Source organism: Pelodiscus sinensis, chromosome 8 (assembly GCF_049634645.1).
Source record: "Pelodiscus sinensis isolate JC-2024 chromosome 8, ASM4963464v1, whole genome shotgun sequence".
Lineage (NCBI taxonomy): Eukaryota > Metazoa > Chordata > Testudines > Trionychidae > Pelodiscus > Pelodiscus sinensis.
Window position 1 is genome coordinate 28,366,910 of NC_134718.1, and position 22,586 is coordinate 28,389,495.

Here is a 22,586-nt window from a genome sequence, read left to right on the forward strand (position 1 = left end):
TCCCCCCATACCTATGTGCATAGGCAAATGCACATTCCCTCCTTGCTTGAGTCAAAAATAACAAGGCAAAGGTTAAAACCAACTATCACACAACTTTGAATAACAACCCAATGTTGAGCCCTCAGATCTAATACATTCATGATTTGCACAGGCACACTACTGGACATCTCAAACTGAAAGGTGATGATGCACTTTAATGATGAAATAACCTTCCACACCATACTTAATAAAAGAATTTGTTTTGCACGGTTGTTAAAAAACTAAAGACAAAAAGTTGGGTCTGAAATGATTTTCAGTGTCTGTTTTTAGATTGAAGCCCCTATACACTCACAGCAAACTTCTGGTTAAAAATGAAATCCAATGGATAAACCCGCAATGGTCGCAGGAGGTGGGTGAAATTTCATCTCCCCTAACGATTCTGTAAACAGATGGAACATTTCTCTTTCACTGAAGGCAACTCTTGTATTATGGAACCTTTTTCACTTCCCTTGGTATTCTCAGCTAATTTCTCCAGTGCCTTTAGGACACAAGAAAAGGGCAGGCTCCTGCCTAGAGAGGCCAGAGAGGGCAGGGCAAGGAATCCCACTCCAGCTAGGGGATCCAGCTCGCGTTTTGCTTTCGACTAGGAGGGGTAGGACCAGCGAAAGCATAGCCGAGCCTCCCTCCCAGAGGGTCTGGCCTGGGGAGAGGCTAGCCTTCCGGGGAGAGCACATTTTATTCCCCAGTGCCTCCATATTCCGCACGGGGCTTATTTCGCTCTCCGAGCTGGTCGCTTGGAGGGTCACGACGCGCCGCACGAGCCATGGAACTCCACTTGCTCGTCTCCAGCTGTGGCTCTCCTAGCCATGCACGGATCGCCCTTTCCTGTTAGTACCCTACCGACAATGCAACAGCCTTGGTATGTATTTAGAATTAATCCCCGAACAGTTAACGCGCCCGAGTCGTCGGCGAAGCCCCCTTTAATGCATGGAGCCTGATTTTTGTCTGCTTTGGTGGTTTGATGAAAGTATAGTAAGGACTTCAATAGCTCCAAAGTTTAGCGGCAGCCTCCGTAGGAGAGACGTGGAAAGTGCAATCGGGGACACCAAGCCAAGCAGCTCGTAAAACTTACAACTAGTCGGTAAGCTGTCTAGGCAGTTTTCTTGTGGGGCGATATAGAGCTCCGTACAGACATTGGGGGGGCGAATATTGTTCTGTATTTAAATGAAAGGCAGCGTCTTTGGCTAAGACCTGGGAAGTTCGAGCTCTCTCTGTACTGTTGCCTTGTTTGTGTTATAGCTGCTAGAGATTGTCTGGAAAAACCCGCCAGGCGGGCAAAGCTGCCTTAAATCTCCCTGGAAGGACAGGGAACAATTAAAGGGACATTGACCAGGAGTTTTGACTTTACTGTGCCTTTTAAAAGGAAACTGTCATGCAGCATCCAACGTGGGTGAGTGAGGGTGTTAATCTAAGTAATTTTGTTTTTCTTTTTCTTTTTCTTTAAAAGCCCTGGAGCAAATTCTGGTCTGTTCATTGATTTACAGCAGTGTAACTCCATGAATCTGTGTGGAGTCTCTCGATTTACATCACTGTAAGTGAAAGCCTAATTTCAGCCATTGTTTGGCTCCTTTGCATGAGAGGATTTACAATAGTAGCTTGAGACCACCTCTTACTACTTTTCTACTTCTTGCAAAAATAAATCCTCACTTTTGCCTTAAATGGGACCAATGCCAATTGCTTGTTTTTGGAGCTGGCAAGTATTTTACACTGCAATAACGCACTCCATAACACTTAATTAGAAAAGGCAAGTCATCTACATTTGTGCTCAACAACATTTCTCATTTTAGGAGCCCATCATAACACAGGCAACTGGGGAAAGATAACAACTTGCCTGCAGGGCTGGTTTCAGACACTCCTAAAAACATGAGGATAGTGAGACAGCCATTTGCTTATGTGGCCAGTGAGGCCACTCAGATTGAGATACTTAGAATATATGCTGAGATGGAGGCTCATCAGGAGCTCTACTTCTTAATTGTGAGTCACAATTAAGTAGCTCCTGTTGCTACTGCTCCACAGATACTTGTGGGGGAGTACCATAAAATTTCTCCCATAGAAGGGTGTTTTGCTAGTAGAAAAGGAGGAAGACTGGGCCTCTCCTGAAAAGTTTATTGCTGGCCTTGAGGAGGAGCTGCTGAGTTCCCTGCCTGGACAAATACATGGAAGCATATGGTTTGGGGACTGGGTGAAGTAGTAGGAGTTGAGAGGTTGAAAGGAGGCTGAAGATAGGGTGGTTTGTGAGGCTGGAGAGATACCTTGTCCAGATAGTCTACTGTGGGTGCGTCTAGACTGGCAAGATTTTGCGCAAAATCACCCACTTTTGCGCAAAAACTTGCCAGCTGTCTACACTGGCTGCTTGAATTTGCACAAGAGCACTGACTTTGTAATGTACAAAATCAGTGCTTCTTGCACAAATACTTTCACGCTCCTGCTCGGAAAAAAGCCCTCTTGCGCAAGAATACTTGTGCAAGAGGGCCAGTGTAGACAGGGAAGAACTGTTTTGTGCAAAAAAGCCCCGATGGCTAAAATGGCGATCGGGGCTTTGTTGCGCAAAATCACGTCTAGACTGGCCACGGATGCTTTTGCACAAAAGCACTTTTTGAGCAAAAGCATCCGTGCCAATCTAGACGTGCTTTTGCGGAAATACTTTTAACGGAAAAGCTTTTCCGTTAAAAGTATTTCCGCAAAATCATGCCAGTCTAGACACAGCCTGTGTGTCTCTTGGTCTTCAGGGAATTTGGAGGGAGTAGGGTAGTTTACTGGATAGAATTGATTGGGGCCAGGTGGCTTGTCTGAGTGGCATTGATTGGGGCCACATGACTTGTTTGGAGGGGGCAGAGGTTAACATTCTTATAATTTTTATCCCTATTATCTGAAAAGACATGCTATTAAAAATAGACCTGATTCATTCCTGGTGTAACATAGCGGAAGTCAGTGGAGTTGCATTAGGATAAATTTAACTAGTTACAAATTGACATAATCTGTGCAGGTGTTTACATTTATTACCTCACTTGCATCTCTGGCTACATAACAGCTGTTCAACTTAATGAGATACTATTCCTTTAAAGAGTATAAGGAAGAGTGCATCTAGGCATCCAGAGCAGGGTATGAACACCCTGCTGTCACAGTGCACGTGGAGCTACAAGAATCAGGCTGTGTAAACAAACTTGTCAATGGCATTATGCCAGGAATAAATCTGGCCTAATGTCTCCAGATTTAAAATCTTCCTGTAAAATTTGGGAACTATAAAACTGGACAACTATACCTTGGTAATATGACACATCTAAAATAATTTTAATAATGACGCTCGTTAAAAGAATGACTTCTAGATTTCTTTTTAAACACGAAAGCCGATAGAAATCTTTATTTTTATATACTTTTTGTAAACTTTAATGTCTCTAACAAATCTCTCCAGGTGGTTTCAGTAACTTTTAAATAAAAGATTTATTTTGGGTGTAGTTATTCTATTAATTTGCCCAAGCCTGTTAGGTGCTATACTCCTTTCGCTCTCATTGAAGTTGATCAGAATCTGTTTGTGTATCTGGGCAGAGTTGGAGAAATAGCCTAGTTAGCCCTAAAGGTAACAGCAGTGGTTTGTAGTGCTGAGGAATAGCCATAATGTGACCTGAAGGGAATATGTCTAGTCTTTCTTAGGCAGGACAGAAATCCTATTTTGAGTGTGTACAGATGGATTGATTGTGAAAAGCATGTAATCAAAGAATTAAATTTAAAAGGGTGAAAAAATCATTGGCATTTTTGATCTCTACACAGCAAACACAAAACTTTGATATAATATTTTGAATTTTTTATTCATGTTTATTGGCATGGTATTAACAGCTGTGAATGTTTGTCTAAGCAATTGCATTTTAAACTCTGTTTTTAGTTACTTATTACTTTCCAAAACACTCATCTTTCAGACTGAAATTTTCCAGGCTTTGTCTTTGCCTGAAGGTTAATTTTTTTAAATTACATTTTTGTTCAAGTGGTTCAACCACTTTATTTAAAGTAGAAACACGTGCAACTTTTAAATTTCAGCAATTTTTAGTGCAAAAATAGGGTGGCATGAATAAATCTTATGTGTGAGAGGGGAACAGTTAATTCAAAAATGCTTTGGACTATCTTCAGTTTGAGTGATGTGACTTTAAACATTACTTGGGGACAATAGAGCAGTTGATACCATTTGTTTTAGTATTTCACAACATTAGGAGCAAAGGTTGACTGTACTGAACATGGAACACATCTCTTTTAAGACTGCACCAGCCATGCACACCAGTATACAAATTTTAAAGTGATTTTATACCATTATTTATGAAGATTTCTTTGTTCTTATGGCACCAGCTAATGCACATATCTTCCAATCTTTTTTTCATTCTGTTTAACTAAAATTGTGAAAGGCTTTTTATAGTCTTATTTTCATAACACTAACAAGTGTGCTTATCAGTCCCCTTCATTGTACATACTGTAAATTGTAGTTCAAGAGTTTAATCTTACAAAATGATAAATATCCTTGTGTCCAATTAAAGTCCTGCAGAATTAAAGGTGCTCAGAAGTTTGGAGGGTTAAGCCAGGAATCAAGCAGCCTTGCCTCACCAAGGATCTGATCCTACATGCTGCTTCACATGGTAGATCTTTGCATCTGGGCAGAACAGTTTTCAGGATAGGGGTCTAGTGTCTGATCTAGCATCTGCCAAAATGATTTTTGCCATGGATTTTATGGGAGAAAGACTGGTCTTCAGTGCATATTGCCCATAGTCCTTTATTCAGTGTGCACACAGTAAACGTCCATAAACAGTTTAATCAATTTCTGCAGTTACAACTATTAGAAATTTTAGGAACAAATTCAGATTTGGCTGTTTACACCGAGACTGGTATGTTCATGGAGAAAAATATGGGAAAAATTAAGATGTAATTATGTAAGTGGTGAAGCCTCATCTGGAATACTATGACATACTGGTCATCCATCTCAAACAGAATATTGCAGAATCTGAAGAGGTTCAAAGCAGAGTAATGAGTATAAGTAGACACACACAAAAATCAGAAGAGAACCTGAACAGATTGGGATTATTTATTTTAGGAAAAGAAACAAAGGGAAGACCTGATAATGAATGGGACTAAACAGAAGATCTTGATCTGCCTGTCACAAGAGCAGAGGACAGCCCATTAAATTAGAAGATAGCAAATTCAAAATTGATTGATTAAAAAGGAAAAACTTAATGTGAGACTCAATGCTAACACAAGTCTTGGAAATGATATTAAAACCATATGCTTTGGGGCTTAGGTCAGTTGCTAACTGCTAGAAATTAGTTTGAGAGATAATGTGCAGGCTGATTTTTTTTTTCCCCCTACCCCAACCCCCCATCTGCCTATTGCAGAATTCTTGCATTTTCCTCTGAAGCATCTGGTGTTGGTCACTATTGGAGACAAAATACTGAGCTGGACATTGGGTTTGATCCAGAATGGCAACTCCTATATTTCTAAATCTGGTCTATAATACCATGTATCTGGACTTTTTTTTTAAAAGATAAGTTATATGAAAGTTTCTAAGGTTCTTGTCATACAAATCTCTGATTTCTAAAAATATACATATACAAACCAACAAGGAGTTGTTGCATCTCAGTGGATCTTTGTCCATAAAATCTTATGCCCAAATACATCTCTTTGTCTTCAAGGTGCCATAGGATTTGTTGTATAAACAAACATACTACTTCTAAAATACTCCAGTATAAAGAAAATAGTTATGTGGAGGATTTATTTTTATAATATATGAAGAATCAGAGTAAATTCAAAACTATTTAGCTTTGTCACAGCTTGCCAGTGATGTGGGACCAATTCCAGCAACTGCTGCTCAAAGTGAACTCCCATGGAACTCAATGGGAGTTTTGTCTAAGTAAGACTAGAAGAGTTAGCTCTTGGTTAGCTTTATAGCACTGTTATATTTGCATATGGGGCATTATTTAAATCAGTGGAATTGTTCTGCATTTACACCAGTAATAAGACAAGCAGACACTTGCAATTAGGGATGTGAAGGAGTAGCCTATCCAATAAGAAAATGCTTAGAGAGAGTTGACAAGCTTGTCGACTAGTCACTCTCCCCCTTTGCTGCCTTTATCAGAAAGCAGCAGCTTTCTGGGAAGGAGGAGGGAAGGAGGAATGGAGCAGGCACTTAAAATTGGCAGCACTGCGTGGAGCCTGGGGCCAGACCCAGGGCTCCTTGTGACACTGCTGCTTTGAAACGCCACCACGGGAGCCCAGAGTCAGGCTCCCCGTGATGTTTCAAAGCGGCAGCGCCACGTGCATTCCGGGATCATCTGAGGACTCCCCACTGACCTCAGGCTTCATGCAGCACTGTCACTTTGAAACACCGCTGTGGAAGCCCTAAGTAAGGCACCCCACGATGTTTCAAAGCTGCAGTGCTGTGTGGATCCTGAGATCAGTTGGGAGTCCCCGTTGACCCCTGGCTGGACACTTTGAAGCGCCGTCACAGGAGCCCAGAGTCAGGCTCCATGTGACATTTCTAGAATTGTTTCTACAGATCCCATCTATTCCGATTGTAGTTCCTTCTGCTCAAATCTTTTACTGCTCCTGAAATGGAGACAATAGGACCCACTTGGTCTGTCTGCTAGGTGAGTCAGCAGAATAGCTTTGCATATCTATGCAAGGTCCTAAAACTGACAGTTTATTAGATCTGGACAATGACAAGTTATTGTAGATTGTTTTCCTGGTACAAAAGTTTAGATGATGTAAAGTTACATTACTCTGCACTTGAGAGGTCATGCCATCTACTCTTCATGAGACCGTTTTATCTGATGCAGAATAGTGATAGAAATGTAGCCGTGTTAGTCTGGTGTAGCTGAAACAAAATACTAAAATAATAAACCCTCTTGTTAGTCTTTAAAGTGCTACATAGTCCTGTATTTTGTTTTATCTGATGCACTGACTGAATTATCTCTAGCTCCTTGCTGGAAAAGGGAAAGTCAGTAACACAGTGCAAGTGTGAGATTAAAATAAGATCTTGTGTATAAAAAAAATCCTAATCTGGGTTTACTCATTACATCAGATTAATGTAAGTCCTGTTTACATATGTGACATCTGATAAGAAAGCAGAGAAATATGAATTTGTAAATATTTATTAATGGCAGCACCTCAGGGGCTATGTCTAGACTTCAGGCTTCTTTCGAAAGAGGCTCTTTCGAAAGCATCTTTCGAAAGAGCCTCTTTCGAAAGATCGCGTCTAGACTGCAGGTGGATCTTTCGAAAGAGAAATCCGCTTTTTCGAAGGAGAGCACCCAGCGAGTCTGGATGCTCTCTTTCGAAGACGGCCTCTTTACATTGAAGAACGCCTTCTTTCGAAAGAGGAACTTTCGAAAGAAGGCGTTCTTCCTCGTAAATTGAGGTTTACCGCCATCGAAAGAAAAGCCGCGTTCTTTCGAAATAATTTCGAAAGAACGCGGCTTGAGTCTGGACGCAGGGGAAGTTTTTTCGGGAAAAGGCTACTTTTCCCGAAAAAACCCCTGAGTCTGGACACGGCCAGGGTTACAAACGTGAAAGTTATGAACTGACCAGTTAACCACAAACCTCATTTGGAACTCGAAGTATGCAATCAGGTAGCAGCAAAAACCTAAACAAAGCAAGTACCGAACAGTACTGTGTTAAATGTAAACAAACAAAAAAAAAGTTTAAAAAAAGACAAGGTAAATAAATTGTTTCTGTGCTTGTTTCATTAAAATTAAGATGATTAAAAGCAGCATTTTTCTTATGCATAATAAAGTTTCAAAACTGTATTAAGTCATATTCAATCATCAGCTTTTTGAAAGAACAACTATAACACTTTCTTCAGAACTACAAACATTTCAAAGTTACAACCAACCTCCATTCCTGAGAAGTTCATAACTGACTTCTACTGTATCACTATTGAAGCATTTGCTGAGTGAGTAGGATTCATCAGCACCTCCCTGGGTGTGGGCACTGGCTGCTAGCAGGGGGGCTAGGATTGATCTGAGGAGTATGTGCCTGTTCCTTTCTCAGTGTTCTGATAGCACAAAGTGAGTGTTGGCAGTCCTAGTGGGACAGAAACTCCTAATTCCTTCCTCTCCTCCTGCATGAGAGTTAAAGTGGTGTTTTCATCTCCACTACTTATTTTTCCCCTTTCAGTCTGTCACTTCTTCATGTTACAAATTACAGGAGGAAAGGAAAAAAGTGTGTGTGGATTGTAGAGCTTGTGATTTTTTTTTAAAGTCTGTATCTGTGTTCTGTGTGTTAGAAAGGGTCATCCAGAACTTGTGTGTGCTTCCAAGTCCCTCTCTTGTTCAACCAACCTTCCATGTCCATAACCCTCCTTTTTTTTGTACTCAAGCCATTCATTCTCCCTTTTTTTTGTCCTTCACAGTCCAGTCTTTGAGATGTTCCTCCTTTTCCAATCCATACTCTGCTTGTCCCAACATATTCAAACAATTCAAGTCCACTATTAATTAATCCTAGCTTGTTCTTGCCCACATAGACCACTTCTGTTCCCCAGTTCATCACTTTTTACTGACAGTCTGTTTGTGTTTTTCTTCCTTGCTCACGATTTTATCATCTTAACTCCTCCTTACACAGCATTTAATTCTCTGCTCCCTCTTAATATTTGTAATTCCACTATTACATCCCTGAATTCCCCCACACCAGCCCTCCCTTCTCACTATGTTCTCCTTCCCCTCCCAGCATTTAATAATTTCCCCCTCCCTACTTCACCATTTAATTCTTTCTCCACACCAAAACTCCAGTATTTAACTTTCTGTCTCCTACCCCCTACTATGGGCATTTAAAACATTTTAAAGTCACCTTTTACTTTTAAAATCTAATTTTCTTCCTTTGTTTGCCTTGAAGAAATAGGAGGGGCATGAGTCTCTTGGCTTTTTTCTCCTTCCTCAGCAAAGTCTTTGAAGAGAGAAACACATGGAAATCTTCCTGCCTTGGTCTCATGCAAAATGCTGGAGTCAGAGGCAGATTTACAATGAAACATACGGTGCCCTAGCACGGGGCCCTCCCAATGACATGGGGCCCCCAGAGCTAGGCAGTCCAGCACAGATCCAGCACCACCTCCCGCGCAAGGGGCAGCAGCTCTGTGTGTGTGTAGGGGGTGGGGGAGGGCAGAAAAGCAGGGAGGTTCACCTGCAGGCTGCAGCCTCAGGAGAGAGGGCAGGAGGCGGTGAACAGCACGAGCACAGGGTGGAAGGCTTCAGAGGAGAATGGGACAGCTGCAGAGCTGGTCAGAGAAAAGCAGCACTTTGAAGCTGGAAAGCTCCGCTTCTCTCTGGCTGCTGGCTATGTGGCTACCCAGGGCTCCTCTGAAGCCTTCCTGCCCATGTTTGTGCTGCTGGCCACCACCTGGTGAGTGGTGGCTGCCCACAGGCGAGGGGGAGAGCAGGCAGGGGATGGAGAGCCTGGGGCACTCAGGTGGCCAATGGAACTGTGCCCCCCCTCATCTTTAGGTAGAGCACATGTGGGGGTCTGCCCATGTCTCTGGGCCAGTCAGTCTAGGGCCACTGGAGTGCCTGAAGCTGTCCTCCGTAGCCATGGATATTATGTTTGTTTTTTTTAATAAAGCACCCTTATCCAAATCTCTTTACAATAGTTAGCTAATGGTACAAACAAAATTTGGAAAGAGACCCTCAGCAATTTTCAAGTAGTCTGGGGGGGGGGGGGGGGGAAGACTAAAAAACAAGCAAGGCACCTCACTTTTTTTCATTTACTTTTTATTACTTATAATCTAGAAGGAGGATGAAGAAAAAAGAATGAAAAATGGGAGGGGCAGAGAGTGAATGTTCTTTTTCTTGGCTGGGTCCCGGGAGGGGCAAAAAGGAAGCTGAGCATAGGGCCCCACTAACTCTAAATCTGCCGCTGGCTGAAGTGTTCAGCCTTAACTCTCTTGAAGTGGTGATTTGGGGTATGCTTGAATGAAAAACAGTAATCTCAGTTTCCCCACCACAGCAGCAGCTGCAGCAAAGGAGATAATCTGAGATCTTCACTCACCCCCTCTAGCTGTGAAAAAGTTATTAACGGGATCCCTTCTCACATTCTACACTGGTGGGGGCAGGGCAGGGGAGATGCAGAGTTAGTCCAAAGTAGCTAACTGTAATACTCACAACCCTTTTAGAAAAACAAACAGCATGAATGTGTGTGTATGCGTGGGGGGGAGAGGGGAGGGGGGGAGGAGGAGGAGGGAGAAGTTACTGTTTACTAAACATGCTGGGGTATCAGGCAGTCCCCTTCAATCTATCCAGCCAATTTTGATTGGTTGCTGAGGAAGAGGGAAAGCAATTAGTTAGGCTTTGTCTGTACTTCAACATTTTGCTGTATTATCTTTGCTATTATCATGAAAGCACCAATCCCATCTTTCTGTAGACACAAATATACCAGTAAAAGAATGCTTATTATACTAGTGGTAGAAATGTAGCCGTGTTAGTCTGGTGCAGCTGAAACAAAAAACAGGACTGTGTAGCACTTTAAAGACTAACAAGATGGTTTAATAGGTGATGAGCTTTCGTGGGCCAGACCCACTTCCTCAGATCAAATAGTAGAAGAAAATTGTCACAACCATATATACCAAAGGATACAATTAAAAAAAATGAACACATATGAAAAGGACAAATCAAATTTCAGAACAGAAGGGGGATGGAGGGATGGTTGTGACAATTTTTTTCCACTATTTGATCTGAGGAAGTGGGTCTGGCCCACGAAAGCTCATCACCTATTAAACCATCTTGTTAGTCTTTAAAGTGCTACATAGTCCTGTTTTTTGTTTCTATTATACTAGTGAAACTGCAACTAGATTGGGGCTTGTACTAGTATACTTATATCAATATACAGGCAGTCCCCGGGTTACGTACAAGATAGGGACTGTAGGTTTGTTCTTAAGTTGAATCTGTATGTAAGTCGGAACTGGCATCCAGATTCAGCCGCTGCTGAAACTGATCAGTTTCAACAGCAGCTGAATCTGGACGCCAGTTCCGACTTACATACAGATTCAACTTAAGAACCCCAGGCGTCCCCAAGTCAGCTGCTGCTGAAACTGATCAGCAGCTGATTCCAGGAAGCCCGGGGCAGAGCAACTTTGCCTCGGGCTTCCTGTAGTCAGCTGCTGGTCAGTTTCAGCAGCGGCTGACTTGGGGACGCCTGGAGCAGAGCAGCTCGGGTGCTGCTGGGTTGGTCCAGTAGCGTGGCCGCTCCTCGGCGCTACTGGACCAACCCAGCAGCACCCCAGCTGCTCTGCCCCAGGTGTCCTGATTCAGCCGCTGCTGAAACTGATCAGCAGTGGCTGAATCAGGATTCCTGGGGCAGAGCAGCTGGGGTGCTGCCCGGTTGGTCCAGTAGCGCCAAGGAGCGGTGCTGCGGGACCAACCGGCAGCGCCCCACCTGCTCTACCACAGGCCCCGGGCTTTGCTCCACGTCTCCCTGGTCTGCTGGGGGGGGGGCACTAGCTGCGTCCCCCCCCCCCCCCCCAGCAGACCAGGGAGACGCGGAGCAAAGCGGCGGAGGACCCGGGCCGGACCGCGGCGCTTCCAGATCAGCGCCGCGGTCTGGCCCGGGTCCTCCGCGGCTTTGCTCAGCGTCTCCCTGGTCTGCTGGCTCCCCCAGCAGACCAGGGAGAGGGGGAGCAGCTTTTCTCGCCCCGGAGGAGGCGGGCGGCGGGACCAGGTGTCCCGCCGCTCCAGTCCTCCATGGCGAGAAAATCCCCGTTCGTAACTGTGGATCCGACATAAGTCGGATCCGTGTAACTCGGGTACTGCCTGTAAAGGAGAGTCATTACCTACATAACTATGCTGGTAAAGTTTCTGAATACAGACCAGTCCTTAGAAGGGGGTAAATAATAATAAAATACTTCTTCCTCCGAAGATGGAAAAAATACTTCTTTCTTTATAGCTTTCCCTATAAACTTGTAAGAGGATCAAACTCTGTTGTGCTGGCCAGTCTAAGTTGACTGTTAATCTTGTAATTTCCATACTTTAAGTTATATAAATGAGGATCTCAAACTTTTCAAAGTCTGGAATACTTTTTAATACGCAACTACAGACTGCATTTGTGGAAGAATGTTCATACTTTTTCAATGTCTTTAATGTGAGATTCACAAAATTTTGAAAAATGTAGTCACTTCCTGCTCTGCTTTTATCTCTCCCTCTTTTTCTGTGTCCCCCTATGATCCTCTGAAAAAGTTCCTGTGCTGCCTAGTACCCTCCTCATAGGTCTTCAGAGCCCTCCCATTCATTGGATAGTCAGGGCAGCTATCTTGAGTCCCGTACTTTTTATGTACCATTCTAAGAACTATGTGACACTTATTTAGAACTTGTAGTAATTGTGAATGTTTCTTTATAAGGGCAGAGTTGAACATATTTGGTTGCTGTTCATTGGGATGTTTCTGTTTAATAGTCTATTTTCATTAACTAAATGCTAAGGTTGGTGTTACTTAAACAGAGCTGCCCTTACCTTGTAATTTCCACAATATTTAGTTGAGATTCTTTTTTATCGGTTTAAAGTAGGGCTGCCAACCAATTAAAAAAATCAGTCATGATTAATCATAATATTATTTGCACTCTTAAATAATAAAATGCCATTTATTTAAAAATATTTGGATGTTCTGTATTCTTTCAAATGTGTATTTCAATGACAACTCAAAACAAAGTGTACAGTATTTTTATTTTTTACAAATATTTGCACTGTAAAAAGATAAGAAATAGCATTTCAATTATTTTCATACAAGTACTATAGTGCAATCTCTTTATCATGACAGTGAAATTTACAAATGTAGATTTTTGTTTTTTACATAACTGCATTCAAAAATAAAATAATGTAAAACTTGAAAGCCTACAAGTCCACTCAGTCCTAGTTCTTGTTCCTCCTTTTAGAGGAGTTTTCTCTTACAGATGGGGTAAGATTTTTTTTTTTTTTTAATCTTACAAAGTATTCTGCAGATGGGAGGGGTGTGATTGCGCAAGAGAAGGGTGAATTTTTGATGCTGCTCCTTTTGGGTTGGGTTTCTGAGCTTGCTAGGCTTGTCTCCTGTCTTGCAATGTGTAGTGCTCAGTTGTATCTATTCACAACACCATGCAGAATAAGGGCCTACGTGGATGGTGAAGGACTGCATATCTTCTCTAAAGCACTGAACACCTTTATAAAGTGCCATCCACTCAGTAGTTGCAAAATATACCAAGGGTTAGTATCTAAAAATTTTGTAGTATCTATAGTCCTAATAGTTCATTATCATTTGGAATATTAGAGATCAAAACTTAGATGGAAAATGCATGAAATTACAAAGTTTGATAGGTGCCATGACATGAAATGGCTGCATAACTCTGAAAAATAAATATTGTGGGTTTTTTTTTTTTAAAGAAAGCCAAAGAGAGGAAAAACATTCACTACACTGTGTTTTAAAACACTGGGTCTCAACCTGTAGTTTATGGACCTCCAGGATCTGAGGACTATGTCAAGGGGGGTGTAAAAGACATAAACAGAAAACTGAACAGAATGCAATTATCTATGCAGACAGTAGGTTTCCAATAGAGGCCAAACCTCAATTTGAAGTTTTTCAGGGGTCTGCAAATGAAAAATGGTTGAGAGAACCACTGTTTTAAAATACAGGTATGTATAAATTTTTTAATATAAGAGGATGAAACATCACAAATACATTGTTTTAAATGTAAAAATATAGATGGATATACTATTTATTCCACTAGCAATTATAATCTGAAAATAAGGCTTGCGTTTATTACAGAAAATTTGAGATTAGGAGTTCCTTAAACTTAAAAAGCAGGATACACTTTACATTGCATACTAGAAGATTTATCCAGCGTTAAGTGAGTTAAGGACCCAAGCAACTTTTGTTTTTTGGAAAATAACATAAAATGAAAACATACATGCTTCATGTAAATTGTTGCTCTGGGGTGTATGCAGGCTGCTCAGCCCTCTCTCACCTCAACAGTCTGAGGCTGGATGAGAAGTGCCTCTCTATGGCTGCTACAGCAGGCACATCTTGGGGAGGGGTACATGTCCTCCAACTGGGACAGGTCTAGGTTCCTCTGCTACCCCCTGAACTCCCCAGCGAGAGTGAGGAATGCAGCAAACTGTACACTTTCCCCTCACTCCCTGATGAAGGGGAACAGCCAGCAATGTCTCCATACAAATCTAGGACCCATCCCACCCTCCTTAAAGGGCACCTGTGGGGTGGTAGGCTCGGGACTGGATCAGATCCGGACCAGAGTTTTCTGAAGCAATCCCATTCCAGGCATATCCCATTGTCTTGGAAGAACCAACCCTTCTGTTGATTTAAGTTATGAAGAGGAAGCTGCATACTGAATTTGATGGTCCTTGCTCTTGCCATTTAGGAAGAGTTTTTGATCAAATATACAGAGTCTGCCCCGTGTTGCTTGAGTTCTTCAGGGCAGGGTGGTGGTGGTATGAGAGGTGCAGGGGCTTAGGGATGGAGGTGGGGGTTAGGGCAGAGGGTTGGGGATGCCGGGGTGTGCAGGAGTCTGGGTTGGGGGTGAGATGGGCAGGTGTGGAGAGTGCAGGAGTCATGGCAGTGGATTGGGAGGAGAGGGGGCTCAAGGCAGGGGCAGGAGGTGGCCACCAGCTTCTACTGAGGCCCATGCCAGGGCCAATGCAGCCTGTCTACTGGCTTCTCCCTGGGGTTGGGGAGGCTATGCTCTCCGCCAACCAACTTTTCCCCAGGTCAAAATCTCAATATTAGATAAAACTTGAATATTTCTATTTTGGTGTCAGCGTTTTAAATATTTAGCTTTAACTGAAATTTTTATATAATATACAGACTTATATGATTGATTACAAATTTTACCTTTAAACTTTTTATTTCAGATTCAACTCTGTATTCTGACAGAGAACAGCAAGCAATAAGAGTATGCAATTTTCTTTTGAAGTGAAAAATTCCTTCAAGAGCTCATGATTTTTTCCACCACTCCTTTTACATATCAGCTACTTGATAGACATGGCTCACCACACCAGACCTCCCAGATTAGTCAAAAAAGAAGACTTAGACAAAAGGAAATCTAGTGAAGGCAAAAAGAAATCTAGCCAAGTAAAAACAAAAGCCAAGAAGACTTCCAAAAAGACTGTGAGTTCTGGAAAATGCAAGCAATCAATGCAAGAAAAAAACGATATGAAGAAAAAGCAACAAGAAAAGAAAACACCTTTGAGCTCATCAGTTAGATTTCTCAGGAGTAGTGCAACTAGAGCCTTATCTGGAACATCTTGGGTAAATATAGAGAAAACAGATAATATTCTCTTTCCTAACCAGGATTCTTTAAACCTTAATAGCTTTACAATGTCTCTTCGGAGCAGGAGCAGATCATTCCCTCATAAACTGTCCCAAACTGCAGTAATTATAAAACCCAAGAAAGTTATAGCACAGAAAAGATTAGAAAAAAGGGACAAGTATGAAGAAGAAACCCTTACAGTATTGGAAGAAAAAAAAGCTGAAGCTGATGAAAGGGTTTTGGAAAAAGATTCAGCACAAAATGAATGTACACTTCTCAACATTCTGTGTGATACAGACATTGATCCCTCCATTAAATGTGATGATCGTCAAGATAAAATAGGGATACCTAAATCAACTATCTCCACTTTAAGGAGCCACAGTCCAGAAGTGTTGAAGGCATGTAAGTGTGAATCACCGCCCTGTGGGTGGACATCAAGTAAAATCAACACAGGTAGCTCAGATGAAAGCGTTGCTCCGTATTCTGAGCTTGTTCCTGAACCTTCTCATTCTGACTCTAGCATCATCTCTGAATTAAATGCAAAAGGCCATTTAGAAGATCCAGTTGCAGAATCTCATGTAAAAATGAACTTAGATTTGAAGCCTGCTAATAAAGAATCCGATTCAAATTCTGACTCATTAGTTACCACTAAATCAAATTTAATAGAAGACTTAGAAGATTTGGGCTCATTTGTTGGATCCCACATAAAAACTGACTTGGATTTGGTGCCTGATAACAACGAACCTGACTCAAATTCTGACTTGAACTGTAAAAGAGATGATTCAAAATCTGACACAGAAAATGTAGTGTCTGTTTGTGAACCAGTTAATCGTGCAGTGCAGCAGCCTGTTAAATACACTGGAACAGAAACTTTAGTTCTGGACTCAGATTATGTCCCTATTTCATCATCAAACACAGAAAAAAACACAGTAGCATTAGTCTCTAGAACAACTACGGTCTTCCAAGAAAATTCTGCACATTGCTCTGAAGGCTCTACTTCCTCAAACATAGGAAGCTCCACTCTTATCTCTGTCAGTGGTAAAAATGTACATTCACCATCTGATTCAAAATTGCAGCATAAGGATTCTTCATCACAATCAGGAAGTATTGGAATAAACTTGAACTCCGATCAGGACAGCAGGAGCAATAGCATCGGTCCAATAGAGCCATCCTCCATTACAAATTCAGTTTACAGTTACCCTCTTTCATATTCATCTTTGCTCCCTATGTTAGAAAAAAAGAAACGGAGACGGTGTGGGGTATGCGAACCATGTCTGCGGAAAACAAATTGTGAGGAATGCAGCTGTTGCAGGAAACGCAAAACTAGTCACCGGATATGTAAAAAGAGGAAATGTGAAGAATTGAAAAAGCCACCACCACCAATAATGCTACCTTTTGAGGTAAGCAAGAAACAGAAACTATACCTTCATAAAATCTGAGATCCATCTGTAAAATGTTTAAAATAGTTAATGTACATTTGGACAAAATATTGGATAACATTTAACCATAACAATTGAATATATTGTTCCAGTTAAAAGTGAGCTAGTAGTGCTATGGTTCATATTACATGCATTCATATAATTAGAGGTGGAAATAACTTTTAGTATGCTGCAGAACTGGTTGCTTTGGCCAATGTGGAAAAGTAGACCAAAGACAGGTAATCAGAGGCCAGAGGGAGCAATGAATATGTAAGTGGAGGTCTAAGGGGGGGAAGGGAAGGGATGGGCAGGATCATCCTTCATCACTCTGAAATACTAGGTGCAAATGCCTGGATTTTAGGCAGAGGGTTGCTTGCTATGTGTTAGGAATTCTACAAAAACTTGGTATTACGTAATATACCAACAAGAACACAAAAAAACCCAAGGTTTCATATTCTAATGGTTTTCTCCCTCTCAATTTCTCCTCCTTTCTAATTGCTTGTCCAATTGTTTCTTGCATTTCACTCATTCCTGGTTACTTAGCCAGGGCCAGGTATACACTAGACCTGGAAGGTTGGCTTAAGGTACACAACTCCAGTACGTAAAAGTCGTAGCTGGAATCAGCTTACTTTAAGTCGAGCATGGCACTGTCTTCACAGAGGGAGGCTGATGGGAGCAAATGCTCTTGTTCAAGGTTTCCTCTAAGCTGCACGGTAGCACGGCCTCACAGCTGCTTAATGAGCCCCGCCCAGCCAGGGGCTCTGGGCTCCTTACACAATGCTACCTGGCTGGGATGGGGGCACTTTTCCCATGGCTACTGCAGCAGTTCCCTGCTGAGGGCAGTTCCTCAGGGAGCTGCTGCTGTAGCTAATGAAGAAGTGTTCCGCCCCCAGCCAGGCAGTGCTGTGTGAGGAGCCCTGAGCGCCTGTCTGGGCGGGGCTCATTAAGCAGCTGCGGGGCCATGCTACCACACAGTTTAAGGGGAACTTTGCTCCTGTTGGTTTCTCTTACTCCTTGCAACGATGAGGAGTACAGGCAGTCCCCGACTTACGCGGATCCGACTTATGTCGGATCCGCACTTACGAACGGGGCTTTCTCGCCCCTGAGGTCGAGGTAGCGGATTGCTACCTGCGAGCTCCGGGGCGAGAGAGCCCCATTCGTAAGCTGCTCTGGTGCCCCTGGTCTGCTGGAGACCGTCTCCAGCAGACCAGGGGCACCGGGCGGGTTTCCGCACTTCTGAGGCTTTGCCAGAGCAAAGCCTCAGAAGCGCGGGAACCCGCCGCTGCTGCCGCTTCAGTCCAGGTGCCTGTGGTCTGCTGGGGACGGTCCAGCGCTGGAATCAGCGCTGATCAGTTTCAGCAGCAGCTGACTTGGGGAAGCTTGGGGTTCTTAAGTTGAATCTGTATGTAAGTCAGAACTGGCGGTCAGTTTCAGCAGCGGCTGAATCTGGACGCCAGTTCCGACTTACATACAGATTCAACTTAAGAACAAACCTACAGTCCCTATCTTGTACGTAACCCGGGGACTGCCTGTACAGGAGCTGCCCTCCGTGGTTGATTTATAGGTTTTAAGTAGACTCGCTAAATTGAGTGCCGAAGAGTGATCCTCTGGCACAGCGAGTGAAGATATGCCCCAGGTCTACTTCATCCTGCCCATGTAATCTTTCTTTCCCCTATTTCCTCTGTGGTCTGTCTTACTCATTCCAGTTCCTCAAGCTTCCTTAAAGCCTTCTACTATTTCTGAAGCTCTCAATGTCTTTGCATTTTTCCTCTCTTCTGTCTTCTACCCATTACCATCCTGTCCTGATCAGCTGATCCCACCACTAGAGCCCTGCATGGATACAAATATTGTATTTGGATCCAATCTGTGATCTGCAAAAATGATACATGGATATTTGTGGTTTTGTAAGGCTCTATCTACCTCCATCTCCTTTGTACCTCCTAAGTAGAGTTTATACAAAATAAGCTTTTAATTTTGGAAAGAAATGTAAAAAAATCAATTTTTTCACGATTTTTTTTTATGTTTCAACAAAAATTCTAAAAAATGTATTGTTTTGGTAGGGAAAAATCCCACCTTTCATTTATTTCTTCTCCATGTAGAAAAGAAGGAAAACATAAAAAGTCAAAGACAATTACATCTCCAGACCAGATTTTCAGATCCTACTAAGGTCCCTTTGGGCTGCTGGAATGATGTGCACTGGCTTTTAAACTAACCCTGAATGGAAAATTGAGGATCCTTTTGATGCAAAATGCTTTGTTGGTGTAAATTTGGCGCAGATGACTTTATGCCACAGTACTCCTTCTATCTCTGGTGTAGGGCAAGGAAAGGATACTTGCAGTCTTTCTTGGGCTGTAGCATAGTTCCTAGAGACCTGCTCTAGTTGGTGTTAAGTTTAAAGCAGGCCAGAAGTTACTCAACTTGTGGTGGGGGGCCAATTCCACCTCTGGCCAGCCCTGAAGTTGGAAGAGACAGAAGGGTAGGGCAAAGCCAGTTTTGACTCTTCTGTCAAGCATGATTTCAGAACAGAGTTTTGGGAAAGCTTCTATTTTATGTCTCCATTTCATAACCTGCAAGATTTACAGACACCTCACTTCTATGTCTTCAGAGTAGGCAAGTGGCCAGTGGATGAATGTGATGAGTAATTTATTTATTTTATATATAGATTGTTGGGATGGGGGATAAAAATATTAAATAGCTGGACTCAGAGTTTACAGTGAATCAGGTTAATATATGTGTGTCACATGACCCCTTTTAAGAACTTTAAAAAGGAATAAACAAGTTGAGGAAAGGAGAGAAATTTAGAGTTTGATTTGAAGATCAAAATAACAAGCCATTGAGAAGGCTAGAGTATGGGGAAAACTTGCTGATTCCTACAGCAAAAGAGTAATATAGGAACAATATTGTGCTCTTCCTTATGTTTAATGAATATGGACTGAGGAAGGCCTAACAGAGAACACTGCAGGAGATGAGATAGTTTGATTAAGACATGAAAAAGGATTTCAGCAGAGACAGGTTCAAGGAAGAGACAAATTCCAGCTTTTCTGTCAATCTTTTTTAACAGGATAAATGTGCTTTTCTTTTACTTTCTTCTGGCATAAACTGACCTTCTCTTTGTATTCCTGCTTTGCTTCTTCACCTTTTTTTTTTTTTTCTTTAAGCCCTCTCTTTGACGTGTTAATTATATCCCATTTCCCTTTATGTTCCTCTGCTCCAACAGTTTCATTTTCTGGTGTACTTTTAGAAAAAAGGGATATATTTTGTCATGTGCATATCCAGTTGTTTTAAAACTATAACCCAAAAGGCCTCCTCGCCTCTTCAAGTAGATGGCAAGAAATACTTTTCACCTTGTAAAGTTTCAGAAGACTGAGATGAGCAAGATATGTACCCATGACCTCTGAGAACACCACTGGATATTTTCTTGTAAAAATATATTTTGAATGACTCTTGCTTTGAATATTTGTAAACAGCAAACCCTGCCGTAAAACAAAACTGAGAAACAAATACATTTATCTTTTATTATAAATAGCTGGCAGGGTTTAGGAGTGTAGTTTAGAGGTGCTGAGTCACAAGGTGGGAGTGGGGTGGGGAGAGGAAGCAGTATCTTGCAATGTTCAAAAGTTACTTTTGAGATAAAGTAGAAGTGTTAGCACCTCAGAAGGGAATCCTTGGTTGACAAAAAGTTTAAGGCTGTTTAGAGAGTAGGTTTTCTTTTTCAAGTAGAAGGATATGGGAAAAAGCCTTTAGGATTCTGACCATGATGTAGGGGAAAAAATGGTTTACTGAAATGAGCCTGATTCCCTTCTTTAGATAGCTGATTCTGAGGAGTCTGAAGTCTGTCTCTGGTATTTATTGGTGGAATAGTAGTTTTTTGAGGTGATTCACTAGGGAGTGTGGAAATAGCTGTTCTCATTCTTAAACTACATTTTATAAGATTTTTTTTTCCCCTCAAAAGAGATTCTACCTTCTAGTTTGAATTGGATAGAGTGCTAGAATTACATTCTAACATGCACGCTGAAGTCTGGGAAAGTCTTCATGTGGAATGATTTCAGGCTATGCCTTGGACAATACAAAACTGGGGGTTGTTGTCATTGCTTAGTGCAAAGAAATGAAGATTCTTAAGATCTTATATGGGATTTACCTTTTGAAGACAAGAATCTGTGACTGAGGTCTAGAACAAGTGCCATTATGCAAGCATACTCAACCCAGAGGGAATGAGTTGCAGGTTTGGAGCCAGTATTAGTTACTATTCTGTTACTTTAATTTACACATGATTGAGGTATAAGATTTGAAAACTATATTGAGTATGTATATATCACTTTGAAATAACATCCACATAAACTTTGAAGCATACTTTACACCTTGAGGATTTAATGGATTTTGCAGGGACCTGATTTCATGAAAATCAGATTAAAGCATTGTTCATAGATTCTGTGTGTAGCACAACTAGTTTTTATATAATACACTTCTGATGGATTCATGACATTTTGCTATGAGTTGGTAGTACAAAGGAAAGAATCTCATATATAGGATAAACAGTATATTTTTTTAATATTTTTAAAAAATGCACTAAGCTTTTAAGTGTTATATGTAACAAATCTCACACTGCATATAATATGAAAAGTGTTCTGATTATGCACCTTTTATTTTTGTCTTGTTTTCATTCTAATATGAATTTCTGTATTACTTCAGCATGTAGTATAGATATTTTAAGTTATTTCTCAGCTATCCTCTACCAGAACAGGTTGTTTTCATTCAGTAGTTTTTCTTGCTGTTGAGTATTGATATATGCACATATGGGATTTAATAGGCAAATTTCAGCAGTGATGTAAGCTCAAGATCAGGGTGAAGTAGCAGAGCAACAAAACACTGTGGCTCTGTCTAGACTGCATCCCTTTTCCGGAAAAGGGATGCAAATTAGACATATCGCAATTGCAAATGAAGCGGGGATTTAAATCCCCCCCACTTCATTAGCATAAAAATGGCTACCGCTTTTTTCCGGCTCGGAGCTTTGCCGGAAAAAAGCGCCAGTCTAGACGCGGATCTTATTCCTCATTTTAAGATTATTCCTCATTTTAAGAGGGATAAGGGATCTTTCAGAAAAGGCTTTATTTTCCGAAAGATCCGCGTCTAGACTGGCGCTTTTTTCCGGCAAAGCTCCGAGCCGGAAAAAAGCGGCAGCCATTTTTATGCTAATGAAGCGGGGGGGATTTAAATCCCCGCTTCATTTGCAATTGCGATATGTCTAATTTGCATCCCTTTTACAGAAAAGGGATGCAGTCTAGACACAGCCTGCAACTTGCTTTGATTTGGCATTCAGTGTACCTGCAAAATAATTATAATTTATACTAGTTTGGTATTCTATGTGCTATTGAGTGTTGAAGATGAGGGGGTATTCATTAAAGAGAAGCTGTGAAGCTAATATATAATCATTTAAAAATATGATTAAAAATAATTTGTAAAATTGAACCTGCCCCTAACCCTCTGTGCCATTTTTTTCCATTAGAATTTTTTTTACATTAAATATATCTTCCCTTTTATGCTAAATATCCACACAAACAGGGGAAAGTGACCATATAAGGAAACCCTAAACTAGTACAGGTTGGACCTCCCTGGTGCAGCATCCTCAGGACTTGAGCTGTTCCAGACCAGAGAATTCGCTGGACCAGGGGAGGTCAGTGCTCCCCTGCTGGCTGCCCCACTCCTGAGTGCCTTTACTTGGGACTCCCCGCCCTGCCACTGGCCTCACTAATGCTGGCCTTTCACAGCTCCTCACCCTGTTTCCCCAGGGTGTCTCGAGTTCCAGGTAGGGACTGCTTGGCTTCCAGCCCCCCACCACAGGGTATTTCCTGGGGTTCCAAGCTGGGGTCACCTGGCCACTGCTGGTCCT

General features: G+C 41.9%; 1 protein-coding gene across 3 annotated transcripts in view; it reads left to right on the plus strand.

Moving 5' to 3' along the window:
• The first annotated feature begins 633 nt into the window (after window positions 1–633).
• Window positions 634–22,586, plus strand: part of TET1 (tet methylcytosine dioxygenase 1) — a 139,808-nt gene continuing 117,855 nt past the window's right edge. The window contains exons 1-3 of one of the 3 annotated variants that reach the window (XM_006125251.4): window positions 634–898; window positions 1,487–1,570; window positions 14,884–16,681. In XM_006125251.4, coding sequence (XP_006125313.2) covers window positions 15,014–16,681 — 1,668 coding nt within the window. In that variant the 5' untranslated portion in view covers window positions 634–898; window positions 1,487–1,570; window positions 14,884–15,013. Of the gene's footprint in view, window positions 899–932; window positions 1,121–1,486; window positions 1,571–14,883; window positions 16,682–22,586 lie in introns of those variants that run through there. The other 2 variants (XM_006125252.4, XM_075934927.1) reach the window with 2 other exon arrangements.